Below are 22,623 nucleotides of genomic sequence, written 5' to 3' on the forward strand. Positions count from 1 at the left end.
AATGAAATATTAATACCAATGCTGATTCTTTCCCAGAAAATGTTTAGTTTCAATGACTTACCATTATAAGATGAAAAAAGATATTGTACTAAAAGTTTCTGGACATCTCTTATTATCAGTTTAATTGCTCAGTTGTTATTTTTTTCTGCTTTTATTGCATATCTATTATATATAACCAAAGCTTCGTAATCACGGTTATGTGTAGCAGTTATGAATCTGGGGAAATACATATGCTTAAGTAATTTAAATAATTATTTTCTTTTGAGGACAAAGAAACTGTTCTATTAAATTCATCTGACTCTTCTAGTGAGTACAGAATACTGTATATGTTTTTAAACTAGACTTACAACACTGTGGGTTTTGAGAATAGGTTAATTAAGGATATAAGAGGTCAAATGCTGTGGTTTGGTTTTGTGGCAGAACTCTACTTTTGTAACTGAAATGGAACATGTGTTTCTTTGCTAATAAAGATGTTTCACATCATGTCAAGGACCATTTTTTGGTCATCATGTGCCTGAAACTCTTCAGCTATTTCCCTTCAGATTGAATTAATTAGACTTACAGGAATTAAATTGACATTTTGGGAAGGTGTGTTTTTATTATTTAACGTGTGGTGGTTTTGCTAGGGGGAAAGATGCTCATTCTCTGTCCAGATGTGGCATTACTTCTGCTGTGGTCTTCATCATGATCTGTGGACTGTTCTACCTCCCAAGACAGCCCAGGAGATTCTTAGAGATGTACTAGAGCAATCTTTGGCTATGCTGTCCTCCAGATATTGTCAGGCCTGCCCCAGTTACAAGAGAACACCACAAATCAGGTAATGGTTGTATATTTAATGACACTTTTAATGGATAAAATAAGTAAGTCTTAGTTTTCTATTATGCTTTAATTCAAATTTCAATGTTAATGAACACAGCAGAGGGAATAGATGCAGTACTTTGATATTCATTTTAATTCAATATATTTTGTATATTTAAGTATATTTGGTAGTCACATACTAAACTGGGCAGAATAAAAGACCCCTTTTGAACTCATGGTGAAGCTGTTCCATAAACTGCTTGATTGGTTTGAAAGCCTCATGATAAACAGTGCATTGAGTGGTGGCACAACCGAAAATGTGGGCAGAGTTGGCAGCATCAGGTTTAGAAATCAAGCCATTGATTCTTGAAGAAAATTCCATGTGTTCCAGTAGAACTTAGGTTTTCATAGAGCTTTTCAAGTGAAAGAGCTACAAGGTCACATCAAAACATTTGCCAGAATGAAGCCAGTGGTGTAGAAGGAGAGAAGAGGAAGAAGCTATTCCTTCTCCTGTCGTTGTAGGAAATATAGAGGTGGAAGTTCTTTTTCTTGGGATTCTTATATTTTGCCAGAGAGGAGGGTCTCTTTAAGAAATACCAAAGCAGGTTTCTCCAGGTGGAAGCTTATCCTACCTCTGTCCATTCTCTTTCTATCCAATGTCTTGTTTTACTGAAGAAATTGTATTTCTTATCCTGCCTCTTTGCTATATATCTTTCCTATATGAATATGTTCCTCTTTGTAGATTTTGAAAGTGATATAGTCCATGGTGGCCATGCGAGTTAAAAACTTAAGAGCTTGTCATCTGTAGGAGATGAGAGACATTCAGCAGAGATATGTTCTGTGTGAGCTAAGAGTTATGTGCTGCCATCAGAAGTTTTATTATGAAAAGGAGCAGTGTCGTGGAAGCTTAAGCAACTTGCACAAGTTCACATACCTGGAATAGGTGGAAAAACCCCAAAGTTTTATTTTATGTATCAAAACAGCTATTTGTATGCTCTACTCCTGCCCTAGTTTAGTGTGATAGGCCCTTCTATATCTTTAGGTACAGAGAGTTTTCCTGGAAACTTTCCTGGAAATTTCCTGGAAAAAAAATTACCCTGAAATGTGAAGAATAGGCATTGATACAGTATTTCTTATATATAGTATTAGTCAATTCTTTATGAATTTGCTTCAAAATACTGAACAAGAGAGAGCTTTTTACGTTGTCGTTTTGCAGAGAAGATGTTTTATTTAATAAGGTCATTCTTGAAATCGTCACTAAGTGAATTGAATTATCCAGTCATGCACAAATGAAAAAAAGCAATTTTTAATTAATAGCATTCAATATATTTTTACCACAGAAGTTTTATATTTTTTTTTTATAATACTGTCCTTTGGTGGGCGGGTCTTTTCTCCCAGTGCTTCTTGAAATGTTAGAGATCTGATCTGTAATATAGACAAATATCTATTCATGTGTGTTTGCCTAGATTTTCCAAAAATAAGACAATCCTTAAAAATGCAGATGATCACATATGCATCCGTTAGCTTTTAGGTACTTAGGTACTTTTTTCAGTCCAACATCATGCCTGCCATATATTTTGTTTTATCCATCTATTTCCTATCTGTTGTACGTCAGCATAGTCCTGTGAGATTATGTTGTTGCAGTTTGGGTTCTTGCTGTTGTTTAGGCCAATGACCCATGATGCTTTGCCAGCCAATATCAACAGGCAACAGATTACTGACTCAGAAATGTTCCACATTATAGTATGTTGCCTGGCAGTTAAAATTTAGCAAACTGAAGATTTGGCTCACTTGTCATTTCTTTTTTGCTCCAGCAGGATTTGAAAATGGTATGTACATTCTAATTACACTTTATCATAATGAAAACTAAAATTAATTTTATTTAGTTGTAGTTTAGAAGGTAAGTTGTTCCTGCCTAGTGGCATTGTTCTTTGGAAGAGGAAACTTCTTTTTTTTTTTAAGTCTTCTTTTGATTGGTTTCAGTAACAACTTTTCTGTGGAAGTGCTGAATTTTTACAGTGTAGTGGATTCAGAATTCCTACATCACTAATGGAAGATGAAATTTGAAGTCTGTGCTATGATTTAGGTATTTTGTCAGAGGAAAGCTTTGTTTAACTGAAATTTACCACTATCCTGATGTCCTAATAAATGTTATTTTCACTTTTTTTTCTCTACAGAATTGATATTGCAGCAATTTTGATGTCCACTGAAGATATGCTCTGGTCAGTTTGCAGCTCTGTACAGGAGTTTCTGAATCCGCACGAAGACAGAGATCTCAAGATCTATAAAATACATAGCCACTGCAATAGTCTGCTCTCTGTGCTGTCTATTTTAACTTCACCACTGAAGAATTTGTATGAGTGAGTATGAAAGAAACTTCAATTTGAGATAAAGTTGGTATTTGAGCTCACATGGATAGATCTACAAGGTGAATAATTACTTTGAAATACAAATGCAATGCATAGTGTTGACACATTTTGATAGCCTTTGACTATTTCTCGATTTGGTCTTGAACTTATCTTTACTATCTTACCTAAAGCCCAATTATATCTGCTGGGATTTTATTAGCTTTGGATCAAACTCCTGTACTGCACATTTTTTTTGTCCAGTGATAACGTAGACCATAGTGAATGTCTGGTTTGATTTCCTCTGTCACACAAACAGTAGAATTTCATTAATAATTACTGTCCCAAATTTGCAATTTACTGTTCAGTTAGGACACATTTTGTTAGAAACACATTCTTATTGCTCTAAAAACATTTATTACTATGGTACCAAAGCCTTTGGTAAGGTTTTCAAGGACTTAATCACTCATACAATTGAAAAAATTTCATCTTCTTACTAGTTCACATTTATCTACCTTCAGCTTCCAGGTAAATTAGAGTGTTCTGCTGTCATCCCATAATCTACAAGTACTGGAATTTAAAGATAATTTACTACAATGATCATCTGGTTACATGACCAGTATGCTTCAACAAATATTAAATATATTTTAAAAGAGAAAGAGTATAGAGTGCCCATCTTTATAAAATTATGTTTTCACAAGTCACAACTGTAAACAAAAAGGACACGTTACTGCACTGAAACTGGGTCTGAGTCTTTCATTGCTTTTTCATGCTAAAAATTCTGCTGTAAATTTGGTGTAAGAGACAATACAAAGTGAGATCACAAATTAAAACAACAACAACAACAACAAAACCCAAAACTAAGAAAGCCAAATCCTATTCAACTGGCTTTTATTTTACTATTCTAAATAAGAATATTCTAGGTAATACTAATGGTACAAATAGGGGGGTGGAGACCTCCCGCATTTAAGCTTCTTTAACTAAATATTTTTTGTCATCTGTGGGCACATTTTAAAAAGGTGACTCATGAACAGATGAGGTAGTCCTGCTGTGGCAATAATAATGGAGGCAGGAATGGACATTGTGGTAGCTGTAACTGCTTCTATTATCAGTTTTGACATTTCACTTTTCCTTTATGAAAGCCCTTAGAATGATGGACTAAAATAAATATGTAGCATAGTCTGTTCCCTTTAAGTATTCTAGTCTCCTCCACTAATCCATGTTGTTTACAGATTATCTATACCTGGAATGGTCAAAAATGTGTGCTAACTTGAGAACTTCCTGAGTTTCAGAACAAAGTGCCAATGGAGAGAGTGAGGGACCATATTTTGTATTTTATGTAAAATGCTACAGATAAACAACTTGGTCATACAGGTTTCATATTTAGGCATATAAATTTCAGTATCCTAATTTGCTTTTCTAGAGATCAAAAACTTGACGTGCACTGGATGTAGCAGCTCGTTTAATTTACTACAAAGTACTCTGCAAATCATAACCAAAATCTGGCAGCTTTGTTTAAGAAGAATACAAAAAATGTCATATTTGTTATATAGTTACAAAAATAATACTAACACTAAAAAACATTGTTGGAGAGATGATGCATGGTTTTGTGTAAGTAAAAGGGATATTTTTTATGAACTGTGTATTGGGAACTTTTATTTTCAAAACCTGTGAGACTCCATTATCAAAAGAGTTCTTTTATATTGTGTGTTTCATTACAACTAATATTTGTCAGGTAAGCTAACCCAGTGTTCCAAATACAAAGAAAAAACAGATTTACCAAATTAGCTTCTTGAATGACTATGTCCAGTTGGAAACACTTTCACATACTGAATTTTATGTTGAATTCCTAGGTCCATTATTTGCTGAGTTGTGCATAGTTCATCACATTATGAATCTATCATAGAAGTTACTCATGATTTTAAAGGAATACTAATCCTTCATCAGTTCTTTTTACAATTACAGCTGCATAATCAAATTTTCCATCTGTTAGCTTGGCTCTATATCTTTCAAAACTTTGGTAAAATTAACTGGAAGTGAAGTAAAGATTTTTCTTTTAAATCTATCATGCTCTCTTTTGGTACTAGAAGATTTCCCTGCAGGGACTAGGTTTAAATTAATCTTTAGACTGCTTAGGAAAGTTTTGTGTAATCATAAAAGTGGTGATGACAGAACATTGTTTTCCAGGAGTTGTCTAATAATAGGACTGGCTCATTTCCAACTTACTAGAGATGCTGTATTAACTATTGCTTCCAGGGAATTAAAATTATTCAAGATTTTTTTATTATGTTGTTGAAATGCAACAAATCAGTAGGGGTGCTGAAAAATTAGTAATATCCTTAACTTCAAATAAAGTGATTCTGGCATATGCTTTCTCCCTCCTAATTTTGTGATCAAACACTATGCATCCTGCTATCACTCAGAGTTTCTTTTCTGTATGACAAGGCTACCTAGCCCTGGTCCTGAATTCACCTATGAATCTTGGTTCATTGGTTTTTAATACTCACTCATTTGTTTGTGCTTCATTTTCCTCCACCCTTCTCTGGCCTTTCTGAACTAACTTTAGCATAATAGAAATGTTGGTTGGAAAGGACTGCTGGGCGTCAACTAGTCCAACCTCCTGCTCAAAGCAAGACAACCACCAAGAGTAGTCAGACGTGTCTGTGTTAGCTGACCCATGTAAACCTCCAGGAATCAATATTTTACAACCCCTCTGGGAAACCTGTTCCACGGCTGCACTGCCTTAGTGCGAAGTATTGCCTAATACCTAGTGTCAACCTTCAAAGCTGCTGGCTAGGGAGTGCTGTATCACATCAGCTCCCGCTAAGAAAAGTTTGTCAATGTTGTCTTTGTAATTACTCTTTTGGTAGTTGTAGGCTGCCATTAGATCACTTGACCCGTTAGCCACCCCTTCACCAGAGTAAAGGCGCCTAGATCCCTCAACCTCTTGTCGTAAATGATGCAGTCTAGTCCTTTCCAGTTTCCTCACATCCTCCTTGAGCTGTAGGCCCAACACCTGGACAAAATGTTCTAGATAAGGCTTAACTGTTGCCAAGTAGATGAAGCAAATCGCTACCTTTCATTTGCTTGCCATAGTCCTCCTAATGCAGCCCAGTGTGTGGTCTGCATTGTTCCTAGTGAGAATACACTATTGCCTTGTATTCAACATGCTACTAGCCATAAACGCTAGGCTTGCGGTTGGGTAGGGTTGGTGCTCAGTCAGTTCCCAGCCTAGGTTATTACAATTCTGTTGCTGGAGCAAAAAGTTACATTTACGTCAGTGTACTTGTGAGTTTCTGTTGGCCCAGTCATCCATGACTTGGCACTTGACTGTTGTTTTTGTTAACTACCGTGCCTGCTTCCCCTGATTTAGTGTCACCTGCAAACTTCCTAAATGTGTGTTCTGTCTGTCCACTTGCGTCCAGGTTGTTGAGGAAACTGCTGAACAACAGCAGTCTCCAGAATGTTCTCCCCAAAACTACCAGGTGTTTCTATTTTCTTGCTGCTGACCCAAACCTCTGAAAAAAGAAGATTTTCACCCCTCAGAATTTCCAGTCATCATAGTCTTACTCACTGACAAGGTTGTTGTCAGTTACTCAGTTCACATAGCTGGGTTTTGTGCAGTGGGTCTAACAGTTTCAATGCTGTTTGTGGATTTCATAGGAGAATCCAATGCTGTTCTTCATTCATTATTTTTTACAGAATGAAATTATCCAGGAGCAGCAGGCTGGCAATGTGCAGTACAACAGACCCATTTATGACTTCAGAGTAGAGACTCTCTTCTGCGCCAAGTTGAGGGTTGCTCAAGTTGGAGCAGATCTATTGTGCTTTTTTCTGTATTCTTTAGTCTTTTGTACTGAGTAGGAGATGACAGTCTTTCTTTTAGGGAAGATCATAAAGAGTAAGGTGGATGCACCTTTTTATGTTTTCATACTATGAATTATTATATCTTACTTCCTCAACAAGAAATCGGGTGAATGACTTGAATACTGAGAGAAGAATTTAGAGATTCTGTTGGTAAAATTGCTGTCTATGGGGTAAAAATATCTGTCATCCAATTTTGAAAACTGAAAATAATTCTCTTAATTTTAATATATAAGAGTTACAATTCATGAAGTTGCTTTTTAGTCATGTTTATTCCTTATACAGAGCTAAATCCTTCGAAGTCTACAAGGAAATACCATTAGGATGCATCTTGCTGGCATCTCATTTTTTCACACCTGCACTAAGGCTTACAAGATCAATTCTCACTTTGTCACACTCTACTGAAGAATAAAACTACTGTAACTTGGAATCTTGCTGTGTATTAAATACTTTCACAGATGCTATCCACTGCTTTGAGACTATAGGCAGCTGCTTTAACATAACTTGTAGTCAAAACAAATTTCCTACTAGCTATTATTATACTTCTGTTGGAAGAGTAGTTGAATTAAACTGTCTGGCACAGAGTTGGGTTTGCCTGGCAAGAATTACATAGCCAGCAGTGGACACTGAGAAATGCTGGTACCAGAATTATTGTATTATCATTAGACACTTGATTTTTTATAGTATTCAAAGTTATTCTAATATTTAAACAATCTTTAAAGATAGCAGATTATCTCCATCACTGTTTAAAAATTTGTGTAGAGGTTTTGTTATAAGCCTCAGAGTCCAAAAAGTCTGCCCTGTGCTTGTCCTTAGGAGACAGCTAAGAAACCATACTTAACAAGCTGCTTTAGCCCAAAAGTCTTTCAAACAGTTCATACACTATCAGTAGACAAGATGTGGTCTTTTTTTATTAGATTACTACCCAAACTGTATCTATCATGCCTTCTTGTAGGAAGTTGGCTCTATGCTTGGCTATATTACAAAAAATACTTCAGAGGATGAGAGACAATAAGATTTTTTTCTTTAATTTTCTCACAATATTGAATTTATTGTCTTTAGAATAATCATTTTCTAGTTTTTCTCCCTTTATCTATATTACAGTCTCAGCTTTATTTTTAATCTTCAGGTTTTCATGAATTGACAAAGAGCACAAATTCACTATGTGCTAATCCTTCTGCTCAGATATTGCTTACTTGAGATCATTTTGATATCTGTAGTAAATTCTTCGTACTAGTTTTGTTTGATTAGTAAAATTAATTTCCAAATAAATCACCCTATCTTTTGAAGAAGTTCAGAAGCTATACACCTGTCTTTCTTGTTGAACAAGTGTAATTCTCTCTTTCTTTCATCGGGGGTCTTACAGGCAGACAGTGACTTTGTAGACATGTAGCTATGCTTCTAAATTACTTATATGCAGCTGTGAAAAAGAGTTTAAAAGTAATTTTAAATAATTAAATGACAAAACACAAATGCCATTATGTCATGGTGACAAAGCACCCTGTAAGAAAGAGATTTTACCTTTTAGGTTAGGAGTACCTGAAGGCTGCATTCCAGTGGGTTTCCATTCTATCTGCAGTTTTGAGTGTTTAGATCCACTCTCACTGTTTCCATGTTGTGGCAGTGGCTTTTTTTATGTCTTGCAGAAAGATTCTCTTGTCCTGAGAAAGTCCTCATGTCTTTTCCTAAGGTATTTTTAAATTTCCTTCTAATCTCACTGCAATAGAAAGAGTACTGACTCAAAAGTGGGAATGATGTTGAATCACTCCAGAAAGTACAGCAAAGACACCATAAATGAGTTCTGTAGAAGTGGCATTTTTAAAGGTAGTGACTTCCTTTATATAACTTTGAAAATCCCAGCCATGATACATAAAGAAACAAGCTTCAGAGAAGGAAGGTTATTAAGATGAAAAATTCACAGCCAACTAAGTTAAAAAGTAAGGTGCAAAAGAAGTGATAATTGATTATGGTTAATGGAGGATGGATGTAACAGACTATATCCTCTCTGCTGGACTTGTATTCACTGTAAATGAGAGTAACAAGGGAAGAGGCCAAGGGGCATCCATTCCTATCACACATTATTGCATCCTAGTGGTTGCTACAGAATTGTACAAATACTAATGGATTTATTATTAATTATTATTATTAAATAATAAATAAAGACAAATATTAAATTCTATAACCCTATCCTTATTTATATTTATAATCATATAATATCATTAATTAATAAAAATAGTTAATTTTTAGTATTAGTGGATTGGACACATCTGATTTTTGCCTCTCACATCCTTTGGGTAAGAGAAGTAATGCAAAAGTGACATAAAACTAGCTTATCTAATTCTTCACCAGTCCTTATATTTGAAAACACCCCTTTTTTCAACCAGTATTCTATTTCTCACAAGCCAGTGAAGGTCCAAGCTTCTGGTTCAAATTTTTTGAGTCAGTTTAATCCAAAGCCTATAGGTACTTGCATGTTATTCAAAAGAGAACCATTATCATTTCAAAAGATATTTTAATTTTGATTATGATAAAATTATTGATAATATGATGCATGTTTTATGCAGAAAGATAAGAGCTATAGAAATTAATGACTGAAGAGCAATTTGCTTATTCAATGCATTTTCAAACATAGTTTGAAAACGTGCTATATAGGAATAAAAATAAGAGGAAACCTGCTTTAACTACTAACAGTGCTATATACCAAGTTTCAAAGAGTGAAAGTAAATAAGATATAGAATGATATTTTTAACAGTACATAAATAAATTTGCAATTATCTGTATGCATACATATATTAGTACTATTTATGTTAAGGGATTTTCTGTCTTCTATTTATATATATTTAGTACTAGTGATCCAAAGGAATTTTCAGTCTTTCATGTAATTCAGAAGTATTTGGTTTCTTTCAGGTCATTTCTGAACAATTCTGATAAACATCTTCCTCAAGATTTTTCAAAAGTCTTTTATCATCCATTACACTGGTTATTTTGCATACCATCATCCTGTTCTTCCTTACTGAAGTGAGTATCAAAAGTTGATTGTTCTAAAGAATCACCAGATAGTCAATCAAATACTGCTACATTTTGAAAAGAGTGTATCTGAATAAATGTCTAATTAATATTCTCATTAAAAAAAATAGAAACATTTTTAAATTCATTGGAGATTTCCCTAATCTTTAAACTTTAAGAGTCTGTAAGAAAGGTTGTGCTGAAAGCAGTGCACTGTGTAGCTTTTTGCTAGTATATTCATTATGTTTGATATTTGAATTATCTGTAAGGTTTTCTTGCTTTAATTAAAGAGTATATAGCTCTTGACAATAATGTAGTTGAGCACACTTGCTGTTTTGAAAGACTTATAATTAAAGGGGAGATAAAGAATGTATGCCTCTGTTTATAACTGCTGGTTAAAAAAAAGGTTTGATATATAAATAACTCATTGAAAAATACGTTGCTTGATAGTAGTTGATTTTTTTGGAGATTACTGCATGATTAGAGGCAAAAGCTTAATTTCTTTTTCTGTGTCACTGCATATAATGACAAGTTACATATGAGACATATGCTACCAGCTGTGCTGTCATTCCCTTTCTAATTTTGAACCTGAAGCACTCCCACACCAGTGTAGATCCTCTCCTAACCCCTTCACCTCCTCCTCCTCTTCAAAAGTTATTTCCTGAGAGATTTTCGCTCTCCATTTTCTTGAAAAGATGCTTTTGTGAGTTGTTATTGTGTTGTCTGAGAAAGTATTTTTATATTTTGGAGGAATACGTTACCATATGAGCGGTGACCTATGGTGACCTACTGATGACCAATGTGCCGTGGATTTATTACCTCTTACCTTGTACACACAGTATCTTGTACCTTGTACATCACAATATCTTCCCTATGATTTTACCCCATACTACACAAAAGGTGCTGATTTCTCTCCATCGCCTTCACTCCTAACTACATCTCAGCAGTACTGTTACCTCCTTCCCTGGTGCCTGTGATACCTGCTGAACGGGAGGCAACAGATCTGTGACTGAGTCAAAGTTGTGTGGTTGGCTAATCAAAATGCCAAGCGGAGTGAATAACTGGTGAATTCAGAATGTGTCCTTTTCCCTGCTTGAAATAGTAATTTAAGTTTTTCTGAAGCTTGAAAGATCGTGTGTTTTTACCTCTCAATCGAGCTTCAAGGAAATTTGTCAGTGGCTTTTTGAGTTATGCATGGGTGGAGAGAAAGGAGAGGAGAAGGGGGAATATAGGAGAGGGAATGACTGCATGATCACTTAAAAAGGGATCTACTCTATTTCTGGGAAAATTTATGCTCCATTAAGGACTCATTGTAGAAAAAATGATAAGCTTTTTGATGCCCTAATCCAAGGCCAGTACTTAAATTATACTGTGAATTACAAGTTTTGGAAGATGCCTTCACAAGTGAGTACCCTCTGCTGCGTGAAAGTATGTAAAGGAAATGCTGATACCTTTTCAGTCTGACATATTTCTCTTTTCTGAGGTGGAATTAGGATTTTACAGATACTATTTAGGACAGATTTTTCTTGAATAAACAGCAGAAAACTATTCCAGAGCTTTCCAGCGTTTACATATTTTCCCCGGATGAAAGGTGAGAAAACATACAACTTCTTGACCACCAAATGGGAAAATGAGGAGTCTAAAAGAAAGCACATGTCTGAGAAGCTATAGTTAGTGTACCTGTGTGAGGACAGTCCAAATACATAAAGCCACGTGTACTGTCCTGGTGATAATGAGTGAACTGTGTTGGTAAAATATTTATTGTTTTCTTTTAACAACACACCTTTCAGCTGCTCAGAAAAAACAGTGAAAGACCCTGTATGTAATGAAGTAATTTGAGGGACATATTCTGAGGTGTTCTAATTTTGTTACTGGTTTTACACTGTATATTTATGTCATGGAAGCTTTTCTTTCTTGAAATATTTCATTTAGAGTATTAACAAGACACATAATGCTTAAGTATTGTAGAAAACTATTTTTAGAGCATCCTAATTCTTCCTTGATTGTTTTATTTTTTCACTTCTTACATCTAATAAAAATATATATTCACTGCCCATAACAAAATTGGAAGCACAGGCCATTGTACACCTCCCAGCTGTGGCCACGTAATTTTTAACTGAAGACTCTAACCTGACATAAAGTTACATATTAAGTATTTGCTCTTCCTAAGCTTGATATTTCAGGAGAAATTTTTGCTAGTTTCTGAAATTATTTCATGTACAATTTCACTATTTAACTACTTATTTTTCATGCCTAAAAATGGCTATGATCTGTTTTCTTTTATCTACTTGACTTCAGCTTCGTCAGTGTTGTTAACATGAATTAGCATTAATTTTATTTGCCTTATAAAATCTTGAACTTATCATTTGAGGTTTTCTTTTTTTCTATCTTGGATACTAACCAAAATAACATAGTTGGTTATCAAACTAAATAATTACTGATAATTTATATTACAGTGCCTTTAGTGGCAATTGTTTATTCTTTGCTTCATTTGGGGTTTATAATCATACCATTCGCAAATCAGTCTTCGTTTTTTTTTCTTTTACTGTACAAAACTGAACATTTATATGTGTGATATTTATATGTACTTCACCTTTTGTCACTTTTTATGAGGCTAGTCTTATTTTCACTAGTACTGAGCTACAAGGATGGGAGAACATATGCCTCTCCATATGCACGTTACAAAACTTCTCAGTGCATTTATTGGTGCTAGCTTCATGGCTGTGGGGAATGTCTGCTATATTTTATTTTTCCTCCAAGTGAGTCACACCATTGTACATTTCAATTTGCAAGAGGCTTAAAGAGCCAAGAACTGGTGTATATTACAACATGATAACTTCCCATCTGGTCAATGACAGACAAGTTTTATTTCAACTCAAATATTCTAAAAATGGCATTTATTTCTAAAGTAATTTAAAATATTATCCTTCATAAATTTAATTGACCAAAATTGTCCCTTTTTTAATAGTTTGAAGGCAATGAGTGACCTTATTACATATGATAACGTGGCATTCAAGGGAGAAACAAAATGAAACTGGTCCATATATTTTGACTGAATTAGCGAAGTGTTGAGTTTGCTCTAAGACGCAGGACTAATTCTAGTGTGAATATAGTAATTGTTTTAATTTAAACTTTAATTACTAACTACTAATTAGTTCTTAATGTGCATTAGAGTTTTTATATATATATATATAAGTAATCTTGAACACACAGAAATTAAGATAATACTATTAAGAATGCCACGCCCTAATGTTGAAAGTTTGAATGCAATATGTGTTTTAAATATGGAAAAGTTATTTTGGCTGCAAGTTCTATCAAGTTTTAAATGTATATGTGTATAAATTTTTGATAAATATTAGAATCCAGTATGTGCTTATATACAAAAATATAATTGTCGAGCCAGTGCTACAGTGTCAACGATTATATATATAATGTACCAAATGAAAATCACAAAAGCTTTACATAAGTTTTCATGGCACATACATTGCTTATCAACTCACAGGTGTTTGCTTTACTGTTAAAATCCCAAAGGCTGAGGTGTATAAAATCCTCCTTTACTAAAATTACTATTGCAGTATTAACTGTGAAGTTTTGACATAATAGTGCGATGTAAAGGTCCTGCTGGGAACGGGGGTTTTGGAAGTTTGGTTTCCTTAGGTTACTTCAAGGTTGCCCTGCAGGATACATGGCATACTGCTTTTCTGGTAATGGGAACATACATACGTGTGAGAGACTAAGCTAGAGGAGTGTATCAGCTGGCATTTTCGCTTCTAGGAGTTGCAGTTTTGTATTCGGTATATTGTCTGTATCGCAACCTTGATGGAAGGGCAAAGTCTTTGTGCAGCCATCTCTCAGGCTTTTTTTCATGTGTGCATACAAGCAGGGTTGGGTGGTGGCACACTTGGCCGAGGCAGATGGCCGTAGAAGTGTGCAACGTAACAGAGCAGTTCCCCTCCATTAAAACAGCCACATGAACCCCTTTTAGCTCTGTCCCAATAGTTTTGTGTAAATGGCACGTAAAGTATATGTGCAGAGGCATATAAATCCTTATCTAGTCTGACAGGAAAATGTAGCTTATGATGAAGAAGGCTTTAACTTATGCTGAAGGTGTTGTTTGTGTACTGGCAGATAATGTTTATGCCTGCATTGTTAACGCATCAGTGCATATGTAGTTTTTACACTGGTGCACGTAAAATTTATGTGCATAAATGTTTACATATGCAGTGCATAAACTTTCAATGTTAGCAACTAGTGTTGTATAAACTTGTAGCCAAAATGAATAAACACAATGGCTAAACATCAGTTGAAATTTAATTTTAAAACCTTCATAATAATGAAAAATTAAGCTTTCAAGGAAAAAAATTACTCACAACCCAATTTTGAAAACTTCTTTTTAAAAATGTTTCAAGAAGAAGAAAATAGTAAATACAACAGGTGACAAACATCTTGCAGGACAAGATTTTTCCATTTTATTTTTTTTTTTAAATTTAGTTGCTCCAGTGTGAGTTCAGCAGCTGGTGTTGGGTCATTGGCTGAGTTCAGAGGAAGCCCTGGGATATTTTTGTTTGGAAACCTAAACTTTTGTAGAACATGGAAACTGCAAACAGAAAACAAACTGCAATGTCCTTAAAAGCTAATGCATTTGTACTATGCTTTCTCACTTCTCCGTGCTGGCAAAGTAGTTATCCAACCAGTCTAATATTTCAGGTGGATTTTTCAGGACGTGTAAGAACTGGTCAACCCAATGTGGAATCTTGCAGCCCCTTTGAGCATTCTCTCTGTTTTTTAATTAAGAGCTTCATATAGTTCATCAAGGACACTCCAGAGCTCTTACTAAACAATTAATGTAATAGTGAACTGAAGAATAGTAGCCTTAAATTTATTCAAGCACAAAAAAACCCCCTTTTTGCCTGGTAGAACAAGGCAAACATGGTTCCATGGAAGATATAAGTGAGGTTGCTTTGTATCAGTTATAACTTTGGCAGACTACCAAATGTTAATTTGCTTTTAGCTAGTTGAGATTAAATGTAATTCCTTCCCTGAGCTGCCTTAAAGTAAGCAAGCATGAAAGCGTTTTCAGAGTAATCTGGGAGGAATTGACATTTAAGGGAGTTAGCATTACATCTGCACTTTAAGGATATTAATTTCATAGATAAATTAACTACATTATTCTGTCTTTATCTTACATTTTGAAAGGACTCCATCAGCCAGAGAAATGGCAGCCCAGGGTCAGCTGAAACTGCTGTTATCCCAGCCGTACTGTAATTTGAACTTGCTTTTGGAAACATTGCTACATCATGACTGTCTGTTAGTGAAAATTTTACTGAGAAGTTCAAGTAAGTACTTTTACTGTCAATCCTTATAAGAACATCAGTGAGAACACAAATTCATTTTTAACTACGTAAATACTGAAGCAAGGCTGTCAACCGTTTTTTGGGGGTGTCAGTAGCCATTCACTTACCAGTAGGACACTTCTTGAACAGATAAAAAGAAGGAAAAATCATCACTTTTTTAATGTTTTGCAGTGTTTAATGTTTTGCAGTCTATGCCAGTATTCATAGTTTCAAAGCAGAATACATTTTGATAAAATAGGCTGCTATCATAAATGCAAAGGAGTCAAAATGAATTTTAACTTAACAGAGCTTTGATGCCACAACTGGTTTACACAGATTTTTAAAAGAGTGCATCAGTAGTCTGAAAGATCACTTTCAAAATTATGTTTCAACAGTGAACAGCTTCTTAGAGGTTTTTTTTAGGTTATTATATGTTTGCCACTGTAGGCCATTCTAGAAGTACATTTATATGCTTCCTCATGTAAATACTCTCATTAATGCTGTATGAAGGTAGAACAAATAAAAGAATGGTTCTACAAGGTTTTCTCTTCATTCTGCTAATACTATGTTTGAAGCAACAAACTTTATCACATCTTTCCTTTTAATAGCTTTTGGATCAAATGATCAGATCACTGAAAAGCTAATCATGTAATCAACTGTTTGACATAATTTTACTGTAATGTGAATGAGAGTCTCAGTTTCTATCTTTCTTCAGCAAAAGAATTCTCCCTACTTACAAAAAAACCCTATTACGTCCACATAATGTAAGATACAACATAATTTAGTTCTGTCATTTTAAAGTGGTCTAACATTTGTCAGGGGTACAACATTGCTTCCACTTCTGTCATGCATCTTATTGAGAGCTGCACTGCATCCACTTGCCTATTCAAATACCTGTCATCTTTTACAAAGACTGACAAATGTTTGATCAGGATCATATTCTTACCCTAGTGCTATCCAGTATTGAATTTTACTAGCTGCTTAAATTATCACAGGTATTAAGTGACAGAATGTATTAATCTGTTGACTGACCAACCTCTTGAGTTTCAGGGAAATATATGCTACTTTGAATTAGAAAATGTGCTATTTACACAGACTTTATTAATGTAATTACAATATTGGTATGAATAAACTTTCAGTTTAGATAAAGTTGAAACCTGTGATGATCCCTATCTTCTAACTTAATTTCAATATGGTTAATTATCTAATGATAAAATTATTGTATGCCTTCTTCCTTCTCCTATACAGCAGCTTTCTGATGCTATATAAGCTATATTTTTTTTTATTATGTGAACTGTTATGTATTAGTACAAGGAAAGTTGGACTAATAAGCTATACCTTAGTACTAGCAATGACAGTTTCGGATTCTTCTGTTCAGTAGGATAAAAGGCTTACAGAATTATGTACTTATCAACAGTAAAATTTTGCAGTGTGTAGTATTATGCATGAAAACAGATAGAAAGCTAAACATACCATAGGTTTTGAGTGATTTGCCCTAGTGATAACAAAACTATTTAACTAGATGATAAGAATGTTTTTAATAGGAAAAGCCTTCTCACATCTTACTTTATTTTACACTCAGTCTTTCCTTTTCCCTTTAAAAACCATGCTAGAAGGCAAAAATTCTGTGTAAAGAGGTGCTTGTATGTAGATGTTTGTAGGTAATGATAACACTTTTTTGTATCATAGCAATACTTTGGGATACTTACAGTAGGCATCACACAAACGCATTTAATTTAATAGCACTCCCATTGGTCTCATATGGTTGTACCATGGTGAAGGTCAGAAATAATCTATATTCCCCATCATAGTAGGGAGTACTGTTGCAATTGGCAAAGTTGTCTCAGTAGAAAGAGTATTTTGGGAGAATGCATGTATGCATGATTTAGTGTTGCTAAATATTATAAGAACGTTATCGTACTTGTTGAAGCTACTGAAACTCCATGTACGTAACTATAAGCTATCTGGACAGGGAGGTGACAAGATTTGGACTTTTTTGGACTTCTTTGGTCATTTTTTGTGCAATATGATATATGAAATGTACATCAAAAGTAAAATGCTCCTCCAATATGAAGTTATCACGTCAAAAATTCTAAAGGCAATAAATCAGGCTAGCCAAAACTAAACCCCTTATTTGTCTCCAGTGAGTATGGCCACTGGGTAAAAGGCACCTTTGAAAAAATAGTTGAAAAATTGGATTTGCATATTGGACCTTTATAACTTAAACTGCAAGTCTAAATAACCTAGGTGTATTGAATTATAGTTAATTACAGTGTAATATAATCCCAGAGTTGTTTTGTATAGGTCCAACATTCAGAAAATTTCTTCTAAGACATGTTCTTGAGTGAATGAAGGATCTAGGGTGTTCGTTGTGCCTTTGCAGAGAGAAATAATGAAGGTAGCCGCTACTGTTGTTAATTTTCTGACAAAACAAACTGTTTTGCAATTTTCTTGGTGGAATTTTTTACCAGAATTGCTTTATCACCCATGGATATGAAACAGAAATGGATTATTTTGACAAGCAACAAATAATAGACGAATAAAGAAAGTGGTGCTTGTGTAATATGAGTTATTGAATTCAGCAGATGCTGATACGAAAACAGGAAGGGTGAAAGTGAACTCTGAGAATTTCTGCTAGACTTGCTCTAAATGCACAGCATGCCAGCAGAACAGTCTGTGACTTCTTGTTTGAGAGCCTTTATTTCCAGGAACGAGGAGTTTTTCTTTGCATATTAAAGCAAAAAGCAATAGCTTTACTGAATTACACTGTCCCAACACAGGATTAATACCAAAGGGAACCTCATCAGTCACCAGACATCTCACCGTTTACCAATAGCAGATAAGAAAGAGGTCACTGAGAAATTATCAACAAGGCACATCCGAGGCCTTCAGTCAGTCCTTGGGCCCCATACATACTTTTGTTTAAGTAGAAGAGATGGTAGCACCAATTTAATGATGTACGATAGAAAAAGCAATGTATTCCTTTAAAAAAAAAAATCTTATTCATTACAATGAGTACATGAGACTCCAGTTGTTACAGAGATTTAATTTAATTTTCTACACACAACTTTAAAGTGAATACTGGCATGTGGAGATAAACTGGAAGAAAACTGCTTTCACAGCAGGACAAGTCCATTGGCAGTTTCACCTAATGTTTTTGGCTTGCACAATGCATATTTGAGAGACTAATGGAAGAGGGTATTGTGTAGCCTGGACAGTTAAAACTAGATGATATCCCGGTCCCCACTGAAACTTTGAAATAAGAACTGATAGCAACATTTGCAAATATTCTGTGATAAGTTTAAGGCTGCAAATCTGAAAATGGACCCAAAGAAATGTGAGTTGCTTCAAAAAGAAATTAACGTACCTTGCACACATAAACAGGGTGGGGAAGGGAGGATTTCCACTGATAAAATAAAACTGTGTGGTGCAGTATCAGCCAACTCCCTAGACACTAATAGATGTGAAGAGTTTTCTAAGACTGTGCTTTTATAAACTGATTTCTGGCAAGAGAAATGACTTGAAAATATATTTGTAGATTGGAAAGATATTTTTTTTTCCCCACTCCAATTCTTTGCCCCTTGTGAAGCAGCTCTTTAACAAGCATAGTGTGTAATGTGTCATTTTAAGGTAAATTTTAAGCACTAATTAAATTTTAATTAAGTTTAATGAAATTTAATTAAACGAATTAAATTTTAGGCATTTAAAAGTAAATAGTACTAATTTTTTTTTTTAAAGTTACCCTAAAAGAACAGTGAAAGATGGTAACTTTACCAACTGACCTCACTTAGGAATCAGACTGAACTTTTAGTGACAGTAGTGAGTTATTGCAAAAGAAAATGTACATTCCTTAAATAAATTACCATCACCATTAAAATCCTGGCATTGGCTAAATGTGTATAACAATTTAAAACTTTTATTTCAAGTACTTGAAGGTCATTATTTTTGTACTTCCTTGTAATAATGCCTTGGATTTAATAATCCTGAGACACAGTCTACCAGGCAGCTGGAAAAACTAGTAACTGTGCTAGTCCCATGGTTCAACCACACACAGTTTTGGAGAAATACAGTCTTGCAGGTTTTTTGACAAAACTTGGGTGTTAATGTGCAACACTGTCCTCATTAGGAGAGCACAAGTAAGTCTCTTAGAAGAATTTATATGCTTGTGCAGAGATAGCTCTCTCCTCCAGATACCTGTGGATCATCCAGGATGAGGCTTGTGAGTACAGACTCCTGAACACCTGAAAGTTTTCTTAGCTTCTTAGTGATCGCAAACTGTATCATGGTAGCCTAACAACAAAAGATTAGAAAATTATTTTAGAAGTGGCATCTGCTCAAAATATCTATCTGACCAGTAAAGTTACTGGATACCGTACTTGCATAACCAATGTGGTAAAATGGTAGAAGGGTTTACTGGTGTGATGTACTTCTAGCTGGAAGATCAATACAAAAGGGACCTTAATCAGATATCCTATTCCTTTTGATGACTTCCCAGTGGTAAGCTAAGGAAAACAGTAAACAGATTCTATGGAGTTTCTGAAATATTGATAGGAGTTTCCATGTGGACTGTAATGGAGCCTTGCTGAGAATCACATACCTTCTCTTGACAAAGTGTGAAGATAGTCTCTGTGATTTCTCTGTGATAGTCTCTGTGACTGTAATGTATGGTCATATGGAGAGCTTTACAAAGACCTGGTCATTTCTGGTAGGAACTTCTTGCTACAGTAGAGCTCTAGACTGAATGCATTTTAAGAGGGTAACCTGTTCGGTATCGATCCCAATACATGGAGTAATACAAAGGAGGTAATGTGACCATAGGCTAAATTCAGCATTGCCTCATCAAATTTTGGCTATCAGAATGCCCCAGTTTCGGTATACTATGCCATAAAATCACTGCTGGAGGTATTCTTATAGTAATGATTTTTTTCTATTTGACATGGATAAGATATATTTCACAGAAGCCATTAATGCAGAGATTCATTAATGGAAGCTTCTTCTCAGACAGTTGAAAATAAAATGTTTAGGGAGAAAAAATTCTAAAGGGAGTTGAATGAGAGTAAAATACTATGGGATTGGTGATGTATAACTATATAGGCACAGAATTAGTTTGCTGGTATGTTAATAATTTATGGGCAGATGATACCAAGTTTGATAAAGTCTTTTTGTCTTGTGTTGAGCTTTTTAGTTGTCACAAATTTAGGATTCATTGGATTCACAGGTAGCAGCTAATACAGGAGATATCATTATCTGGGTTTTACCAAGTTGAAATGGGTAGGGTTAAGATCTGCATTTCATTCAGGATAGAAGTAATATGATCTAAAATTTCCTTTTGGAATTAAAAACTAAAATAATAGACTTTCTGCCAAAATGAAGTCATATTCAAAGTTACAATAGATTGTAGCTGTCAAGACTGACTGGAGAATGATTGCATTGGAGAGGAGCAACTCTATGAGAGACAAGTAAAATGATCTACCAGAACAGATACAGAAAAAGAATAGGAAAAAAGCCAGTGACAGAAGAAGCACTGAAAACATAGTGCAAAGAAGCAAGTAGTGCAGAGTGCCTGCTGAAAGATTTGGTTCTATAAACAAACAAAATAGTATCCTTTTCACATCCTTTATATTCTCATCATCTGCTGTGATTTAAACTATAAAGAAAGCAGAAGTTTTATGCTCTTTTCAAATAAAAGAACTGTATCAGAAATAACTTGACCCATACTCAGTTTCTCTTCCTAAATGAAACAGCATGTATAAATTTGAATTTTGACTACCTCTTTTGGTCAAAAAAGACAGCATAACTGTTTATAGCTTGTCTGTCTTGTAAGGATTCAGTAGGGAATGAGAAGTCTAGAGTCAATAACAAGATTTTCTAAATTCAGGAAGATTCATTTCATGACTAAACCAGTAGCAGATAAGAGGTGGATGAGTGTGATAATGTCAGCAAGTTACTGGGAGTTATTTCTATCAGTAAGAAAGAAATATGGATAAATTAGGCTTGTAAGTCCGCCTCTCTGAAGATATATTTTTAAAATACGTGGTACTATCCCAAGAAGTTAAAAGTGCATTATTTTGTCATAGGAAGAATGACTCATTGTGACTGGTTAGGCCATAGTTGTTATTCACTAGATACATAATTTTCTTATAAAGATATTTATTAATAATATTAATATTTTAATATATTTTGGCATCCTCTGTGTGTATGGAACATTATGCTGTATGGAAATAACAAATAGCAGATTTTCTTTAACAGGTACCTAGGATAAGTATATAGCCATATTTATGTATGGATGTAAGTCCTGCTAAAATGAAAAAGAAGCATCTCCCTTGAGCTACCTATAGGAGCTTTAGATTCCCTTCAAAGATTAGCTTTTGATATACAAATGCAGTGAGTGGAAAAAAGAGAAATATAGAGAGAGAATCATCAATGGGCAATAACTATGATGCCTATCATATAAATACTGTTCTTATGTGATGATTAACAAGAAGGCTGCATTGGAGTTCAAACTAAGATGAATATTTAATGTTATGACAGGTGAGCTAATAAACGTTAAAGAAAAATTCTAAGGCAAGAGAAATCTGCATATCTTTCTGTAGACTCCTAATTCATAATATTTAACCAGCTATACTGATCAACTAGCTAAACCTTTCAACCAGCTGACATTATCCTTTAAGGTCCCTTCCAACCCAAACTATCCTATCAGTCTATGATGCATGCCAGTTTATTAGTCAGAAAACTCATTTCAACATGAGCTTTGAAGGGTCAGATATTCTTACAACAAGTGCAACATTTACATCAGGGTAAGACAAGAAAAAGCTGATGAAAGCTTACATATCTTGTTATGTTTAGCCTCAGAATGGTTTCCCGGTGGGTTCCTGAATATCTTTGCTTAAAAGCACAAGACTTGTATTACACACGATTTATAAGAAGATATATGTATAACCCCCTACAGAATTCTTTTATACTTCTTCCTATTTATCGAAATTTATTGGTAGCACTAAGTTGATAAGAAAAGTTATTAGTAAGTTATGACTCAAAACTTTCCATGTGGCACGATCACACAGCAAATTTAGGCATAATTTCAAGTCATAAGCCCCTTTAAACAAAGCAGTTTCCCATCATGTTCTGCAAAGATGGTTGACATAGTATTAAAAATCTCAGCAAACCCACCTCCCTAGAATTTGGTTAAATTAATTAAAAAAAAAAAACAAACTTACAGTAATATAATCAAAGTTCAGTTCAAATTTTCATCTCACAATTTGAATACCACTGGGTTTTCC

At 34.6% G+C, this 22,623-nt stretch overlaps 1 protein-coding gene across 1 annotated transcript in view; it reads left to right on the plus strand.

Annotated features, from left to right (window-relative positions):
• Positions 1–22,623, plus strand: part of KIAA0825 (KIAA0825 ortholog) — a 251,615-nt gene that overhangs the window by 96,967 nt on the left and 132,025 nt on the right. Inside the window, exons 11-14 of the mRNA XM_052777154.1 lie at positions 627–817; positions 2,976–3,158; positions 9,915–10,025; positions 15,210–15,349. Coding sequence (XP_052633114.1) covers positions 627–817; positions 2,976–3,158; positions 9,915–10,025; positions 15,210–15,349 — 625 coding nt within the window. The remainder of the gene's footprint in view (positions 1–626; positions 818–2,975; positions 3,159–9,914; positions 10,026–15,209; positions 15,350–22,623) is intronic.

The sequence above is a fragment of the Harpia harpyja genome, chromosome Z (genome assembly GCF_026419915.1).
Source record: "Harpia harpyja isolate bHarHar1 chromosome Z, bHarHar1 primary haplotype, whole genome shotgun sequence".
Taxonomy (NCBI): Eukaryota; Metazoa; Chordata; class Aves; order Accipitriformes; family Accipitridae; genus Harpia; species Harpia harpyja.